The sequence below is a fragment of the Babylonia areolata genome, chromosome 23 (genome assembly GCF_041734735.1).
Source record: "Babylonia areolata isolate BAREFJ2019XMU chromosome 23, ASM4173473v1, whole genome shotgun sequence".
Classification (NCBI taxonomy): Eukaryota; Metazoa; Mollusca; class Gastropoda; order Neogastropoda; family Buccinidae; genus Babylonia; species Babylonia areolata.
The window spans coordinates 45,506,341-45,523,426 of record NC_134898.1 but is presented as its reverse complement, the minus strand read 5'-3'; the positions used below and the strand labels follow the sequence as shown (position 1 = coordinate 45,523,426).

At 38.8% G+C, this 17,086-nt stretch overlaps 1 protein-coding gene across 5 annotated transcripts in view; it reads right to left on the bottom strand.

The window, feature by feature from the left end:
• The window catches only part of LOC143298301 (scavenger receptor cysteine-rich domain-containing protein DMBT1-like), a 43,666-nt gene that overhangs the window by 19,759 nt on the left and 6,821 nt on the right, over positions 1-17,086 (bottom strand). For 3 of the 5 annotated variants that reach the window (XR_013057364.1, XR_013057365.1, XM_076611120.1), the window contains exons 3-12: positions 14,660-14,787; positions 13,478-13,690; positions 12,419-12,503; positions 10,202-10,332; positions 8,457-8,657; positions 7,184-7,268; positions 5,038-5,168; positions 3,294-3,494; positions 2,016-2,100; positions 30-160 (exon numbers count right to left, since the gene is read on the bottom strand). Coding sequence is in view for 3 of the 5 variants with exons in the window: in XM_076611120.1 (XP_076467235.1) it covers positions 30-160; positions 2,016-2,100; positions 3,294-3,494; positions 5,038-5,168; positions 7,184-7,268; positions 8,457-8,657; positions 10,202-10,332; positions 12,419-12,503; positions 13,478-13,690; positions 14,660-14,787 (1,391 nt within the window). In the remaining 2 variants the exon portion in view is untranslated. The remainder of the gene's footprint in view (positions 1-29; positions 161-2,015; positions 2,101-3,293; positions 3,495-5,037; positions 5,169-7,183; positions 7,269-8,456; positions 8,658-10,201; positions 10,333-12,418; positions 12,504-13,477; positions 13,691-14,659; positions 14,788-17,086) is intronic. The other 2 variants (XM_076611121.1, XM_076611122.1) reach the window with 2 other exon arrangements.

Genomic DNA, 17,086 nt, shown 5'->3' with positions numbered 1-17,086 from the left:
TAATTCAAGGAGAACCATGGTTTTATTACCTCCGTCAAAAATAGACAGGCTGTCGTAGACACAGCCATCTGAGTGTTCCAGACGGATATCAGCCACGTGGAGACGCACGTTGTTATTCCACTGGTTCTCTGTTCTGATTCTCCATTCGCATTCCTGGTTGCTGATCAGACAGAAGTACATCGTACACACAAAAATCAAAACAAAGAATATATAAAATCATTCGACCCCCTTTTGAAGCAAGAACGATATTAATTAACATTGTTTGGTGTTTCTCACTGAAAATTAATACTTAACAACTAACTCTCATGAAATTGATGATAAAAGCAGACAAGTAAACTACAATCGTAGCTTTTCTAATTTTGAAGGAAAAAAAAAAAAAAAAAGTCCCCATTTTCATATATAGTCCCTGCTCTCCACTAATTGCAAAGATAAAAAAACGAACTGATTTTGGATTTAAATATTTCTCCGATATGAACAGATTTCAAAGATCTGCAAATTTAGTGCATTACGTAATAAAATGCAGCTCGTTTCCACTCATACACTAATCGAAGTTACGACAAGTACTTGAAATAACATGACATCTACCAGTCTCGATTGTTAATTTTGAATACACCCGTATTGGATTAATAATAAAATGTCATTATCAGGTCGATGCATTGGCCTATTTTTCTCTTCCACAATCAAGTTTAAAGTTTCCATGAAATAAACAGTTATTAGCATACTATTTTACAGAGTTATGCCACATCCATGCATGGTTATTTCGTAACTTCTGTCTGATATTTTGACATTTTACTCTTTTCGTTCGAAAGCGACTGTGAATCCGAAAACAATAAAAACTTACCCCGTTTAAATATTTGTGGTACAAATTGACCATGGTGTCGTAATAATCTTTATGTAGCCTATACAAAATACCATGTAATTTCTGATAATATTCAAGCATGGTAGAAAATATATCAGTCCAAAACGTAATCATTATTGTCTTCACCGAAGGGAGATAAGATAAATGCCTGTTTCTCCATAAATAATTTTGAGTCATTGTATTTCTCTTCAATCTGAATATATATTTCAAAACACTTGACTAATAATTTTTCTTAAGTATCTGCATTTTCGTGCCCCAAACCTCCTATCCACACAATTTAACCTGATGTTACCACAGAAACAAAACTGAAGTATCCCTTCAAATTCCAAGACGCAGTTTTGGATTTTGTGCGTTCTCTAACAATGACTATTTCTTTCAATTATTGGTTGCAAATGATAAATCTGTTCTAGTGAACACAATGCCTAATTCAATGCGGAAATGATTTAAATACTTCTAACCTTTGATCATTAAAAGTAACAACATCGTGAAGATTCTTTCCGCTATGAAAAAATAACAATATTTTGTTTGGGTTCACTTCAATTGGGTTTCCATTTCAGGCTTTCTTTTTTTTCCCTTTTTTTTCCAGGTATTGATTGCTAGCTGAATGTCCAATCCTAGCCGAACCCTTCCGAAACTTCCAAGATGATTAGATACTTAATTCCTGTCAACAAAGCAGAAGATAACATTTGGTTATCCATGTTTGCTATTACATCAAATATTTGGCCAGAAACTCCCAGTTTTAATAGTTTGTGCTGTAAGGCTTGATTTCAAACAGAATTAAGCACCATTTGTAATTAACAAATGCTCAGTACACTTGTTTCATTTCCAATAAAAACAATAACAATATCAACTAACATTTAAAAAACCAAATCATTATCTCGTGCTGAATGCATGTGGCTAAATCTTGCCTAGAACTCCTGCCTAGATGAGTGAGATCAGCATAAAAAAAATTCCAAAGTATATTCAGATTGATTATCAACAGGATTAAAGTAGGACTGTTTGTATCACTTGGATTCGGCTGATCATTAGCCGGAAATTAGGCCTAATTAGAATAGGATAGCTACATTCATCGTTCATCTAAACAACTATAATACCAGACACACACACACACAGAGAGAGAGAGAGAGAGAGAGAGAGAGAGATTAGTAGTACTTACTTAGGATAATTGCTGGGGTAGTTTGGAGACACCAGTGCCCTGGAGTAATAAATTGATGCTGTCAGAATCCGTGCAGTTCCACAGGCTGTCGACAATGGGAAGAAATATCGGAATATTGATCGGTTAGTTGGTTAGTCTATTCATAGTATCTTCATCCATTTGATGATTTTTTTCAGTTAAAAGATAAACCAGAAATGGGCAGTATTTTTAAACTGTTATTATATTCCCTGTTTGGTTGAATATAGTTACCGTGTCAAAGTAGTGTGAACTATGCCTGTTGCTTTGCTCAGTTGGCCAACTTTCGCCAGCCATGGCCGTCATCAGTTCAGCCAATCAGCATGATTCCCTGCCTTCACTGCTGAATAGCCATTCCATGGTCCACAAAGGATGACCCATGTTAACCACAGAAGAACAGCGTTGAGAACCAGACTGACTGAGTTTGACATGGTAAGTGAATTAAAACGAAAACATGGAGTGTAACGAGAAGAATTTCTCAATTTTGATGTCCTATACTGCATCAAGTCAAACTGATCGACAGTATGCAGAGCAAAAGAAGGGCATTGCCTTGACAGGTTCACATGGGAAACCCTAGTCAGTAACTGCTGTGTCAACGACAAAGGAAATGTCCAAAGTGCCAGGGGTCCAGCACTGCCGGACGTTGCATCACAAGCCCAAAACTGAGGCTCATGATACGAAGGATATTCAGTAACAGAGCCAATTATAAAATCCAGGCCCTCACAGTCTCGTTTTTCATAGGGAAGGGGAAGACACGTAGAAAAGAAAGAAAGAAAGAAAAAAAAAGTGTTTAACTTTGAATCTTAAAAACAGGAGTGGGGGTGGGGGTGGATTTAGGATCAGTGCAATGTTTGCCATTTTGCTCCTCCAAAGGGAGAAGAGCAAGCACAGCAAGCTACAGCTGTTTGGCACTGTGGAGTGCCCATCCGACTTGCCGCTTGCTCCTGGCTGCTGACTGGACAACAACATTCTCATTTAAGCAACGAGGAACTAATCTCCGTAATTCGACAGGGCCCTCTTTTTCTCTGTTAACAATACATGATTGCTAGCTCGCTAAAGCGGAAATTTAAATTTCAGAACAAATTGACAGTCCAAAATTTATTTTCAAATCTAAAAGTGGAAAAAATACGTGACACAAAAAGCTAGGGGCAAGTACTGACCTTCACACACACACACACACACACACACACACACACACTGATAACAATGACAATGACAAAGAGGGACATACAAGCTAAAGCTTTGAAATAAAAGTAAACTCACGAAAGTAATCAGGAGTGGTGGTGGCTGTGGGTAAAGTTGTCAAAAGGTGGACAGCTTTGTACAACAATCTGAATCCTCTGTAAGCTTCTGATGAATCGGACTTGAACTTTACAAGGATCTCCTGACCAGAACTGTAGAAAGATCTGCGCAAGCCGTTGGTTCCGCATAGTTTTGCAAGAAGACTGTCATTGCTTGGCAGACCTGTGAAAAAACACACAATAACAGGAACTAGTGAACACAATTAAAAAATGAAGAGCAAAGTTCAAAACACATTAGGAGCAATCAGGAGCTACATCAGCTAAGTTGGGCACCACTAGAAGAACGGCGAAAGAGATCCCGCCTGATAACGATGCACAAGTTCCGCCATGGAGACATAATCATCGACAACACGCGAGCACCAGCTTTTCAGAAGCCCAAGCACAACACCAGGCACTCCCACGATCAACAGTACACCACAGAAACCTGGTACAGGGACTACAGGAAATATTCTTTCTTTCCCCGCACTACCAGGGAGTACAACAAGCTTCCGCCTGAGGCAATATCAGCCTCGGTGGAAAGCCTCCAATCCTACTTCTGACCTCCCCCCCCTCCCCTCCCCCTCCCAAGCCCCTCCCTCCCCCCAACCACCCTCCCCCCAACTCCCAAATTCCTTCCCACCCACTACAAAGTAGGACCTACCAATACTGTCTAGAGGTCTGAAAAAGGGGTGGGTGGCCCCAGCCCCTTTGTCCAGTCCCCTTTGTTAGGCACTCACTACCCAAGCAAACCCCACAACACAACAGCAAACTGGAACCTTTGTAAATGCCAGAATCTTCAACTTGATGAAGGCGGGCAGTTATGAAAGAAGAAGAATCGTTAATGTAAAGATCGTGCGTTCTTCCGTTCAAATGTTTTTTTTCCCTCCATCATTCAGAGGATCACATAATTTGTTGTTGTTGTTGTTGTTTTTTTGTTTTTTGTTTTTGGTGGCGTGAAGCATGGAAACGATACGATAAAACTTGCCTGAAAGTCTATATGAAGTCTTGTCTTCATGAGGGTTAAAGCCTTAAGTTCGACCATTTGAAACATACATTCGTTCTAGGTTCAAGGTCGAACTCTAGCCAAACAATTTCATTGGCCAATCATCACATGCATTAATCATCAACATAGCGCGTTTTCTCCAATCAGTGTCTCTCGACCACAATTAATGGCTTCAGCGGTTCTCAATCAGTTCCGTGAGTCGAAATACCTCTACGTTCTCTGCACTACCTTATGTTTGTTCAACACTCTTTCCCTGGTGAAGCCAGACCTGTAGAAATGTTATTCTGAAATAATCTACAATATCTTAATTAATACCTATCTGGTGGTAACTGGACATCGCTTTTCACCCAGACCTTATCAACAAGTTCGTAAATTTCGAATCCTCTGATATCTTGCAGTATTTGGACTGAAAACCAATTGACAAACAACCAGACTTTCCTTTTTTTCTACACATGTTATTTTTGTGTTTTTTCCTTGTCATGACAAAAGTTGGGGAGGGGGGAGGGGGGGTGGGGGGAAAGACATAATAAACAGTTGGCACTAACGGTGTCTTGCTCTTGTATCGAGATTACCTGTTACGTAACTGTTGTGACACATCACTTAAATATACATTGCTCTTGTACCATGGTTCCAGTCACGTGACAGTTGTGACACATCACTTAAGTATGCATACTACACGGGGAAGCTCTATCATGTAATTCAAGGAAAACCATGGTTTCATTACCTCCGTCAAAAATAGACAGACTGTCGTAGACACAGCCATCTGACTGTTCCAGATGGATATCAGCCACGAGGAGATGCACGTTGTTATACCACTGGTTCTCTGTTCTGATTCTCCATTCGCATTCCTGGTTGCTGATCAGACAGAAGTACACCATACACATAAAAAATCAAAACAAAGAATATATAAAATCATTCGACCCCCTTTTGAAGCAAGAACGATATTAATTAACATTGTTTGGTGTTTCTCACTGAAATTAATACTTAACAACTAACTCCCATGAAATTGATGATAAAAGCAGACAAGTAAACTACAATCGTAGCTTTTCTAATTTTGAAAAAAAAAAAAAAAAAAAAAAAAAAAAAAAAAAAAAGTCCCCATTTTCATGTTCAGTCCCCTCACTGCTCTCCACTAATTGCAAAGACTAAAAACTGATTTCGGATTCAAATATTTCTCCGATATGAACAGATTTCGAAGATCTGCAAATTTAGTGCATTACGTAATAAAATGCAGCTCGTTATCACTCATGCACTAATCGAAGTTACCACAAGTATTTGAAATAACATGACATCTACCAGTCTCAATTGTTAATTTTGAATACACCCGTATTGGATTAATAATAAAATGTCATTATCAGGTCGATGCATTGGCCTATTTTTCTCTTCCACAATCAAGTTTAAAGTTTCCATGAAATAAACAGTTATTAACATACTATTTTACAGAGTTATGCCACATCCATGCATGGTTATTTCGTAACTTCTGTCTGATATTTTGACATTTTACTCTTTTCGTTCGAAGGCGACTGTGAATCCCAAAACAATAAAAACTTACCCTGTTTAAATATTCGTGGTACAAATTAACCATGGTGTCGTAAAAATCCCTTCTTTTTGTAGCTTATACAAAATACCATGTAATTTCTGATAATATTCGTGCATGGTGGAAAATATAAATTATCAGTCCAAAACGTGATTATGATAAATGCCTGTTTCTCCATAAATGATTTTGAGTCACAGTATTTCTGTTTAATCTGAATATATATTTCAAAACACTTGACTAATAATTTATCTAAACTATCTGCATTTTCGTGCCCCAAACCTCCTATCCACACAATTTAACCTGATGTTACCACAGAAACAAAACTGAAGTATCCCCCCAAATTCCAAGACGCAGTTTTGGATTTTGTGCGTTCTCTAACAATGACTATTTCTTTCAATTATTGGTTGCAAGCGATAAATCTGTTGTACTGAACACAATGCCTAATTCAATGCGGAAATGATTTAAATACTTCTAACCTTTGATCATTAAAAGTAACAACATCGTGAAGATTCTTTCCGCTATGAAAAAATAACAATATTTTGTTTGGGTTCACTTCAATTGGGTTTCCATTTCAGGCTTTCTTTTTTTCCCTTTTTTTTCCAGGTATTGATTGCTAGCTGATAAAATGATATTTTCTGCGATTAAAAGTACAAGTAACCGAATATAATCTATAAATATCTGGACAAAGGTATGTCGGTTTTAAGTAGAGACAATCATTATCAGTTAGATAATGTACAAGAACATTTATGAAAGATGAAAATAGAACACGTGAATGTCCAATCCTAGCCGAACCCTTCCGAAACTTCCAAGATGATTAGATATTTAATTCCTGTCAACAAAGCAGAAGATAACATTTGGTTATCCATGTTTGCTATTACATCAAATATTTGGCCAGAAACTCCCAGTTTTAATAGTTTGTGCTGTAAGGCTTGATTTCAAACAGAATTAAGCACCATTTGTAATTAACAAATGCTCAGTACACTTGTTTCATTTCCAATAAAAACAATAACAACATCAACTAACATTTAAAAAACCAAATCATTATCTCGTGCTGAATGCATGTGGCTAAATCTTGCCTAGAACTCCTGCCTAGATGAGTGAGATCAGCATAAAAAAAATCCAAAGTATATTCAGATTGATTATCGACAGGATTAAAGTAGGACTGTTTGTATCACTTGGATTCGGCTGATCATTAACTAGAAATTTGGCTTCATTAGAACAGGATAGCTACATTCATCGTTCATCTAAACAACTATAATACCAGAGAGAGAGACAGACAGACAGAGAGAGAGAGAGAGAGAGAGAGAGAGAGAGAGAGATTAGTAGTACTTACTTAGGATAATTGCTGGGGTAGTTTGGAGACACCAGTGCCCTGGAGATATCATCTGATGCTGTCAGAATCCGTGCAGTCCCACAGGCTGTCGACAATGGGAAGAAATAGCCGTATATTGATCGGTTAGTTGGTTAGTCTATTCATAGTGTCTTCATCCATTTGATGATTTTTTTCAGTTAAAAGATAAACCAGAAATGGGCAGTATTTTTAAACTGTTATTATATTCCCTGTTTGGTTGAATATAGTTACCGTGTCAAAGTAGTGTGAACTATGCCTGTTGCTTTGCTCAGTTGGCCAACTTTCTCCAGCCATGGCCGTCGTCAGTTCAGCCAATCAGCATGATTCCCTGCCTTCAGTGCTGAATAGCCATTCCGTGGTCCACAAAGGATGACCCATGTGAACCACAGAAGAACAGCGTTGAGAACCAGACTGACTGAGTTTGACATGGTAAGTGAATTAAAACGAAAACATGGAGTGTAACGAGAAGACTTTCTCAATTTTGATGTCCTATACTGCACCAAGTCAAACTGATCGACAGTATGCAGAGCAAAAGAAGGGCACTGCCTTGACAGGTTCATATGTGAAACCCTAGTCAGTAACTGCTGTGCCAGCGCCAAAGGAAATGTCCAAGGTGCCAGGGGTCCAGCACTGCTGGACCTTGCATCACAAGCCCAAAACTGAGGCTCATTATACGAAGGATATTCAGTAACAGAGCCAATTATAAAATCCAGGCCCTCATCGTCTCGTTTTTCATAGGGAAGGGGAAGACACGTAAAAAAGAAAGAAAAAAAAGAAAGAAAAAAAGTGTTTAACTTTGAATCTTAAAAACAGGAGTGGGGGTGGGGGTGGAGTTAGGATCAGTGCAATGTTTGCCATTTTGCTCCTCCAAAGGTAGAAGAGCAAGCACAGCAAGCTACAGCTGTTTGCACTGTGGAGTGCCCATCCGACTTGCCGCTTGCTCCTGGCTGCTAACTGAACAGAAACATTCCCATTTAAGCAACGAGGAACTAATCTCCGTAATTCGACAGGGCCCTCTTTTTGTTAATAATATCTTTTTCTCTGTTAACAATACGTGAGTGCTAGCTCACTAAAGCGAAAATTTAAATTTTAGAACAAATTAACAGTCCAAAATTTATTTTCAAATCTAAAAGTGGAAAAAATATGTGACACAAAAAGCTAGGGGCAAGTACTGACCTTCACACACACACACACACACACACACTGATAACAATGACAATGACAAAGAGGGACATACAAATAAATGTAAACTCACGAAAGTAATCAGGAGTGGTGGTGGTTGTGGGTAAAGTTGTCAAACGGTGGACAGCTTTGTACAACAATCTGAATCCTCTGTAAGCTTCTGATGAATCGGACTTGAACTTTACAAGGATCTCCTGACCAGAACTGTAGAAAGATCTGCGCAAGCCGTTGGTTCCGCATAGTTTTGCAAGAAGACTGTCATTGCTTGGCTGACCTGTGAAAAAACACACAAAAACAGGAACTAGTGAACACAATTCAAAAATGATGAGCAAAGTTCAAAACACATTAGGAGCAATCAGGAGCTACATCAGCTAAGTTGGGCACCACTAGAAGAACGGCGAAAGAGATCCCGCCTGATAACGATGCACAAGTTCCGCCATGGAGACATAATCATCGACACTACGCGAGCACCAGCTTTTCAGAAGCCCAAGCACAACACCAGGTACTCCCATGATCAACAGTACACCACGGAAACCTGGTACAGGGACTACAGGAAATTTTCTTTCTTTCCCCGCACTACCAGGGAGTACAACAAGCTTCCGCTTGAGGCAATATCAGCCTCGGTGGAAAGCCTCCAATCCTACTTCTGACCTCCGCCCCCTCCCCTCCCCCTCCCAAGCCCCTCCCTCCCCCCAACCACCCTCCCCCCAACTCCCAAATTCCTTCCCACCCACTACAAAGTAGGACCTACCAATACTGTCTAGAGGTCTGAAAAAGGGGTGGGTGGCCCCAGCCCCTTTGTCCAGTCCCCTTAGTTAGGCACTCACTACCCAAGCAAACCCCACAACACAACAGCAAACTGGAACCTTTGTAAATGCCAGAATCTTCAACTTGATGAAGGCGGGCAGTTATGAAAGAAGAAGAATCGTTAATGTAAAGATCGTGCGTTCTTCCGTTCAAATGTTTTTTTTCCCTCCATCATTCAGAGGATCACATAATTTGTTGTTGTTGTTGTTGTTGTTTTGTTTTTTGTTTTTGGTGGCGTGAAGCATGGAAACGATACGATAAAACTTGCCTGAAAGTCTATATGAAGTCTTGTCTTCATGAGGGTTAAAGCCTTAAGTTCGACCATTTGAAACATACATTCGTTCTAGGTTCAAGGTCGAACTCTAGCCAAACAATTTCATTGGCCAATCATCACATGCATTAATCATCAACATAGCGCGTTTTCTCCAATCAGTGTCTCTCGACCACAATTAATGGCTTCAGCGGTTCTCAATCAGTTCCGTGAGTCGAAATACCTCTACGTTCTCTGCACTACCTTATGTTTGTTCAACACTCTTTCCCTGGTGAAGCCAGACCTGTAGAAATGTTATTCTGAAATAATCTACAATATCTTAATTAATACCTATCTGGTGGTAACTGGACATCGCTTTTCACCCAGACCTTATCAACAAGTTCGTAAATTTCGAATCCTCTGATATCTTGCAGTATTTGGACTGAAAACCAGTTGACAAACAACCAGACTTTCCTTTTTTTTCTACACATGTTATTTTTGTGTTTTTTCCTTGTCATGACAAAAGTTGGGGAGGGGGGAGGGGGGGTGGGGGGAAAGACATAATAAACAGTTGGCACTAACGGTGTCTTGCTCTTGTATCAAGATTACCTGTTACGTAACTGTTGTGACACATCACTTAAATATACATTGCTCTTGTACCATGGTTCCAGTCACGTGACAGTTGTGACACATCACTTAAGTGTGCATACTACACGGGGAAGCTCTATCATGTAATTCAAGGAAAACCATGGTTTCATTACCTCCGTCAAAAATAGACAGACTGTCGTAGACACAGCCATCTGAGTGTTCCAGATGGATATCAGCCACGAGGAGATGCACGTTGTTATACCACTGGTTCTCTGTTCTGATTCTCCATTCGCATTCCTGGTTGCTGATCAGACAGAAGTACACCATACACATAAAAAATCAAAACAAAGAATATATAAAATCATTCGACCCCCTTTTGAAGCAAGAACGATATTAATTAACATTGTTTGGTGTTTCTCACTGAAATTAATACTTAACAACTAACTCCCATGAAATTGATGATAAAAGCAGACAAGTAAACTACAATCGTAGCTTTTCTAATTTTGAAAAAAAAAAAAAAAAAAAAAAATTAATGTCCCCATTTTCATGTTCAGTCCCCTCACTGCTCTCCACTAATTGCAAAGACTAAAAACTGATTTCGGATTCAAATATTTCTCCGATATGAACAGATTTCGAAGATCTGCAAATTTAGTGCATTACGTAATAAAATGCAGCTCGTTACCACTCATGCACTAATCAAAGTTACCACAAGTATTTGAAATAACATGACATCTACCAGTCTCAATTGTTAATTTTTGAATACACCCGTAGTGGATTAATAATAAAATGTCATTATCAGGTCGATGCATTGGCCTGTTTTTCTCTTCCACAATCAAGTTTAAAGTTTCCATGAAATAAACAGTTATTAGCATACTATTTTACAGAGTTATGCCACATCCATGCATGGTTATTTCGTAACTTCTGTCTGATATTTTGACATTTTACTCTTTTCGTTCGAAGGCGATTGTGAATCCCAAAACAATAAAAACTTACCCTGTTTAAATATTCGTGGTACAAATTAACCATGGTGTCGTAAAAATCCCTTCTTTTTGTAGCTTATACAAAATACCATGTAATTTCTGATAATATTCGTGCATGGTGGAAAATATAAATTATCAGTCCAAAACGTGATTATGATAAATGCCTGTTTCTCCATAAATGATTTTGAGTCACAGTATTTCTGTTTAATCTGAATATATATTTCAAAACACTTGACTAATAATTTATCTAAACTATCTGCATTTTCGTGCCCCAAACCTCCTATCCACACAATTTAACCTGATGTTACCACAGAAACAAAACTGAAGTATCCCCCCAAATTCCAAGACGCAGTTTTGGATTTTGTGCGTTCTCTAACAATGACTATTTCTTTCAATTATTGGTTGCAAATGATAAATCTGTTCTAGTGAACACAATGCCTAATTCAATGCGGAAATGATTTAAATACTTCTAACCTTTGATCATTAAAAGTAACAACATCGTGAAGATTCTTTCCGCTATGAAAAAATGACAATATTTTGTTTGGGTTCACTTCGATTGGGTTTCCATTTCAGGCTTTCTTTTTTTTCCTTCTTTTTTTCCAGGTATTGATTGCTAGCTGATAAAATGATATTTTCTGCGATTAAAAGTACAATAAATATAATCCATAAATATCTGGACAAAGTTAAGTCGGTTATAAGTAGAGACAATCATTATCAGTTAGACAATGTTCAAGATCATTTATGAATGATGAAAATAGAACACGCGAATGTCCAATCCTAGCCGAACCCTTCCGAAACTTCCAAGATAAAAAATTATGAGATACTTAATTCCCGTCAATAAAACAGAAGATAATAATAATAATAATAATAATAGTAATATTTTATTTTTATATAGCGCTATAATACAAGCATAAGCAAGCTCTAAGCGCTTTACAATCCAGTACCTAAAGTGAAACAAGAAAGCATATAAAAAGTAGTAGAAACATAAAACAGAATCATTAATATTATAAAAAAACACAATGCATAAAACTCACAAAGTAGCATACTATCAATCTTACAACTGTTACACTCCAACACTCACACTAACACCCACGCACAGACACACACATGATTAAACGGATAATATTTGGTTATCCATGTTTGCTATTACATCAAATATTTGGCCAGAAACTCCCAGTTTTAATAGTTTGTGCTGTAAAGCTTGACTTCAAACAGAATTAAACACAATCTGTAATTAACAAATGCTCAGTACAGTTGTTTCATTTCCAATAAAAACAACAACATCAACTAACATTTAAAAAACCAAATCATTATCTCGTGCTGAATGCATGTGGCTAAATCTTGCCTAGTACTCTGACAGCAAATTATTAATCTCAATAAAGCTTGACAGTTTTGCTCAGTAGTACTTACATAGGATAAGGGCTGGGGTAGTTTGGAGACAACAGTGCCTTGGGGTCGTAAGCTGATGCTGTCAGAATCCGTGCAGTCCCACAGGCTGTGGACAATGGAAGGAAATGGCAGTAGATGTGGAGTGATGGCCTAGAGGTAACGCGTCCGCCTAGGAAGCGAGAGAATCTGAGCGCGCTGATTCGAATCACGGCTCAGCCGCCGATATTTTCTCCCCCTCCACTAGACCTTGAGTGGTGGTCTGGACGCTAGTCATTGGGATGAGACGATAAACCGAGTCCCGTGTGCAGCATGCACTCAGCGCACGTAAAAGAACCCACGGCAACAAAAGTGCTGTTCCTGGCAAAATTCTAGAGAAAAATCCACTTCGATAGGAAAAACAAATAAAACTACACGCAGGAAAAAATGCAAAAGAAAAAAAAAAGGGTGGCGCTGCAGTGTAGCGACGCGCTCTCCCTGGGGAGAGCAGCCCGGATTTCACACAGAGAAATCTGTTGTGATAAAAAAAGAAATACAAATACAAAATAGATTTGATCGGTTAGTTGGGTAGTTCATTTTAAGTCTCATCATCCATTTCACGATTTTAGATTAAAAAATAAGCCAGCAGTGGAGCTTAAAAAAAAGTTATCATACTCTGTTTGGTGAACAACATCACGACCAGCACATGGAATGTTAAAACTCTAAAAGACTCTGGGAGGATAGAAGAATTCGCCCATCCCATGAAGGATTACCAGTTGACAATCCTGGAACTCTGTGAGGTACGCAGGAAAACTGTGGAGAAGCTACGACTCAGGTAAGCCACAAACTTTACTTCAGCTGACGAAAAGACAAGCATGCTCATGACGTCGGACTTTTCGTTCACAAAGACACCGTGAACTCTGTTATGCGGTGCCGACCTATATCCAGCCGGCTTATTACCATACGCTTGAAGGCAACCCCATTCAGCATCACCACCATAAAGGCCATAACTTCACACACACACACACACACACACACTGATAAGAATGATAAAGATAAAGAGGGACACACAGGCCAAGGCTCTGGAACAAAAGTACAACTCACAAAAGTGATCAGGAAAGGGGATGGTGGTAGTGGTGGTTGTGGGTAACGTTGTCGAACTCCGGATGGCCTTATACGACAGCATAAATCCTTTGGAGGTTACTGAATTATCGGACCTGAACTTCACAAAGACCTCTGGGCCAGAACTGTAGAAATTTCTGCTCGACACGTCGGTTCCGCATAGTTTTGCAAGGAGATTGTCACTGGATGGCAGACCTGAGGAAAAAAAACAGGAACTTTTGAATGCAATTCAAAGATTCAAACTCCTGAAGATCATTTGTTTCTTAATTAAGGATGGTACGTTCATTCATTTACAAGTGTGTGCTTTTTCCTATCAGTCAGGGGATCACATAGTCATTTTCATACTTTTTTCGCGTCAGTGAAAACTCTCCAACTTATAGTAATGAGCGTTGATCAATCAGAAGATGACCCATTTTGCCACGGGAAAACCATGCGATAAAACTTGCATGAAGGTCTACATGAAGGTTGATGCCTTGTCTACATGCGGATTAAAGCCGTAATGTGGGCCAGTCAAAACATATCGTAGTCTGGGTTCACGGTCGAACTCTGATCCAAACAATTTCATTGGCCAATCGTCACATGCATTATTCATCAACATAGCGCGTTTTCTCAAATCCAGCTAGTGTGTCTCGACCACGGTGGCTTCAGTAACTGAATCAGTTTCACTAGTCAAAATACCTCAATGTTCTTCAGGCTTCCTCATGTCTGTTCAACACACTCTCATCTGCGAAACCAGGTACAAAACGTTATTCTGAAATGATTTACAATATCTTAATATCTATCTGGCGGTAAATGGACATCGCTTTTCACCCATACCATATCAACATATTCGTAAATATTGAATCTGCTGATACATGATCTTGCAGGATTAAAATTTTTTATTTGTTTTATTTATTTATTTATTTATTTTTTACGTATATGATTGAACACCAATCGACGAACAACCAGACATTCCTTTTTTTCTACACATGCTAGGTCAATCGTCTTGTGTTTTTCCTTGTCATGACAAAAATTTGGGAAAAAAAGACATCATACACAGTTAGCACGAACGATGTAGGTATACCATGGCTATCAGTAACGTGAAAGTTGTGAGCCATCACATGCATTTCACACCAGAAAGCTCAACAGTTTTATGTGCTTTAAAGAGAACCATGATTTTATTACCTCCGTCGTAAATTGACAGGTTGTCGAATTTACAGTCATCGGAGTCTTCCAGATTGATGTCAGCCACGTAGAGACGCACCTTGTACCAAAGTCCTTCTGTTCTGATTCTCCATCCGCATTCCTGGTTGCTGTTCACACACACACACACACACACACACACACACACACACACACACAAACACACACAGCCATACTTATCATTTTCATGATAAGGATTCACCAAGGACTGTAGGGTAGGTATACCTAATTGCGAACAGCGTGTAATCAATTGCGAACGGTTCGTGTACCGACCCACTTCGAAGCGTTCTCACCACACACATTTCACAATTCAACGTCTGGTTCGATCCCGTTCTGATACCTTAATGAATATCCATGTCCAAGAACCAGTCAAACATAGCTATTTCTGGCTATTTCCGCGCTCCTTCTTCTCTTCGTGCACCATTGCCGACCATCAGTATCAGTATCAGTAGCTCAAGGAGGCGTCACTGCGTTCGGACAAATCCATATACGCTACACCACATCTGCCAAGCAGATGCCTGACCAGCAGCGTAACCCAACGCGCTTAGCCAGGCCTTGAGAAAAAAACAACAAACAAACAACCAAACAAACAAACAAAATTAAAAAAAAAGAATTAAAAAAAAAAAAAAGAAAAAAAAGAAAAAAAAGAGAAAAAAGAGAAAAAAGAATAAAATAAAAAGAAATAAGTAAATAAATAAATAAATAAGTAATAGGTTAATACATAAAAAGAACTACTACGACTAATAATAATATTTATAAGGCGCAACAACTTGATGAAGTCAACTGTAAGCGTACAAAAAAAGAAAAAGAAAAAAAAAGACAAAAAATAAAGACAACAATGATGATGAATAAGCAAGTAAATGTAAAACATGCAGACACACATTCACACATACACACACATATGCATATCGGATATACAACAAACATGCAGTTTCACAGATATGAAAGCACAATCAAACACACATAAACGTACATGAGCCCTGACACACACACATACACACACATACATATTACCCTGCAACCCACCCCCACACCTCCCCCCCGACCCTCACTAGCCCCTCTCCTCCACACACTTATTTCTAGGCTTCCACGGCACACACACACACACACACACACTTGCCGACCGAGCTCACAAACGTGTTCTCAAAATCCTAAAATCAAGGGAATCAAGAATCAAGTATAAGGACTTGAACTTTGACACAGTTTAAAATTAGCTGATTTGACTGGATATGCTTTATGAATTGTGCATTACCAGTGCTGGGAGAATTTAAGAAAGCATGTTAGTTTTGACAGGAATCTCCTAAATAGTGTAGTTTGCAATTAGACCATAGGATTGTTTGACCGACGTGAGTCTATTTGCGAACAATGTTGTACTGGGAGCTTTCAAAAGGGTGTGTTTGTGTGTGGTGTGGGGTGTGTGCGTTTAAATGTGTGTGTGTGTGTGTGTGTGTGTGTGTGTGTGTGTGTGTGTGTGTGATATCAAAACCAACAATACAACAGTCTGGTGTGATATTCCAATGTTATGTCTGATGAGTTCAAGAACTGCTTCTGTTTCAATTGTCCACATTTACCCGGACACATCGTTCGCAATTAAACTTGCCCGTTCGCATTTATCCTCAGGCACCCCTACTATTTCAAACGTTGGGGGAAAAAACAACAAACAAACAAACTAAAAAAAAAACAACCGTTGAAAAGAAGAAGTAGAAGAACTTTTTCCTGGTGCAACCAATCGGAGGAAGTCTTCAAAAACAGAAGAGCTACATTTGACGATCGTACAAGCTGTTATCTGTACAGTACACACGTTGAGCTGGTTGCTTCAACTGGATCGTTCGCAATTAGGCCTACCTACCCTAAGTTCTTGAAGGACACGTTTTCATAAAAGACTGAAAAATACACATGCGCACGCCCACACACGCTCACGCACACACTCGGACGCCCGTGCACGCTCGAACAGGAACATCCATACACACACTTACATGCAGGCTTTTTGACTCACTTGTGTAAACAATGTGAGTCTATGTTTTAACCCGGTGTACGGTTGTCTGTGTGTGTGTGTGTGTGTGTGTGTGTGTGTGGTAAACTTTAACATTGACATTTTCTCTGCAAATACTTTGTCAGCTGACACCAGATTAGGCATAAAAATAGGAAAAATTCAGTTCTTTCCAGTCATCTTGTTTAAAGCAATATTGCACCTCTGGGATGGGCACAAAAAAAGAAAGAAAAAAAAAGATGCCTAATTATATGCAAACTGCATTTACTGTTATATTTATATTTTTTGTATTTTCTAAACTTGGCACTTTGATCTGATATTCTGACCCAACAACAAGAGCAGTCATTATTATCATTTTTTTGTTCAAACAGGAACTTCTTTTGCTAAACATGGAAGTTTTATTTATTTTGCAAATGTTT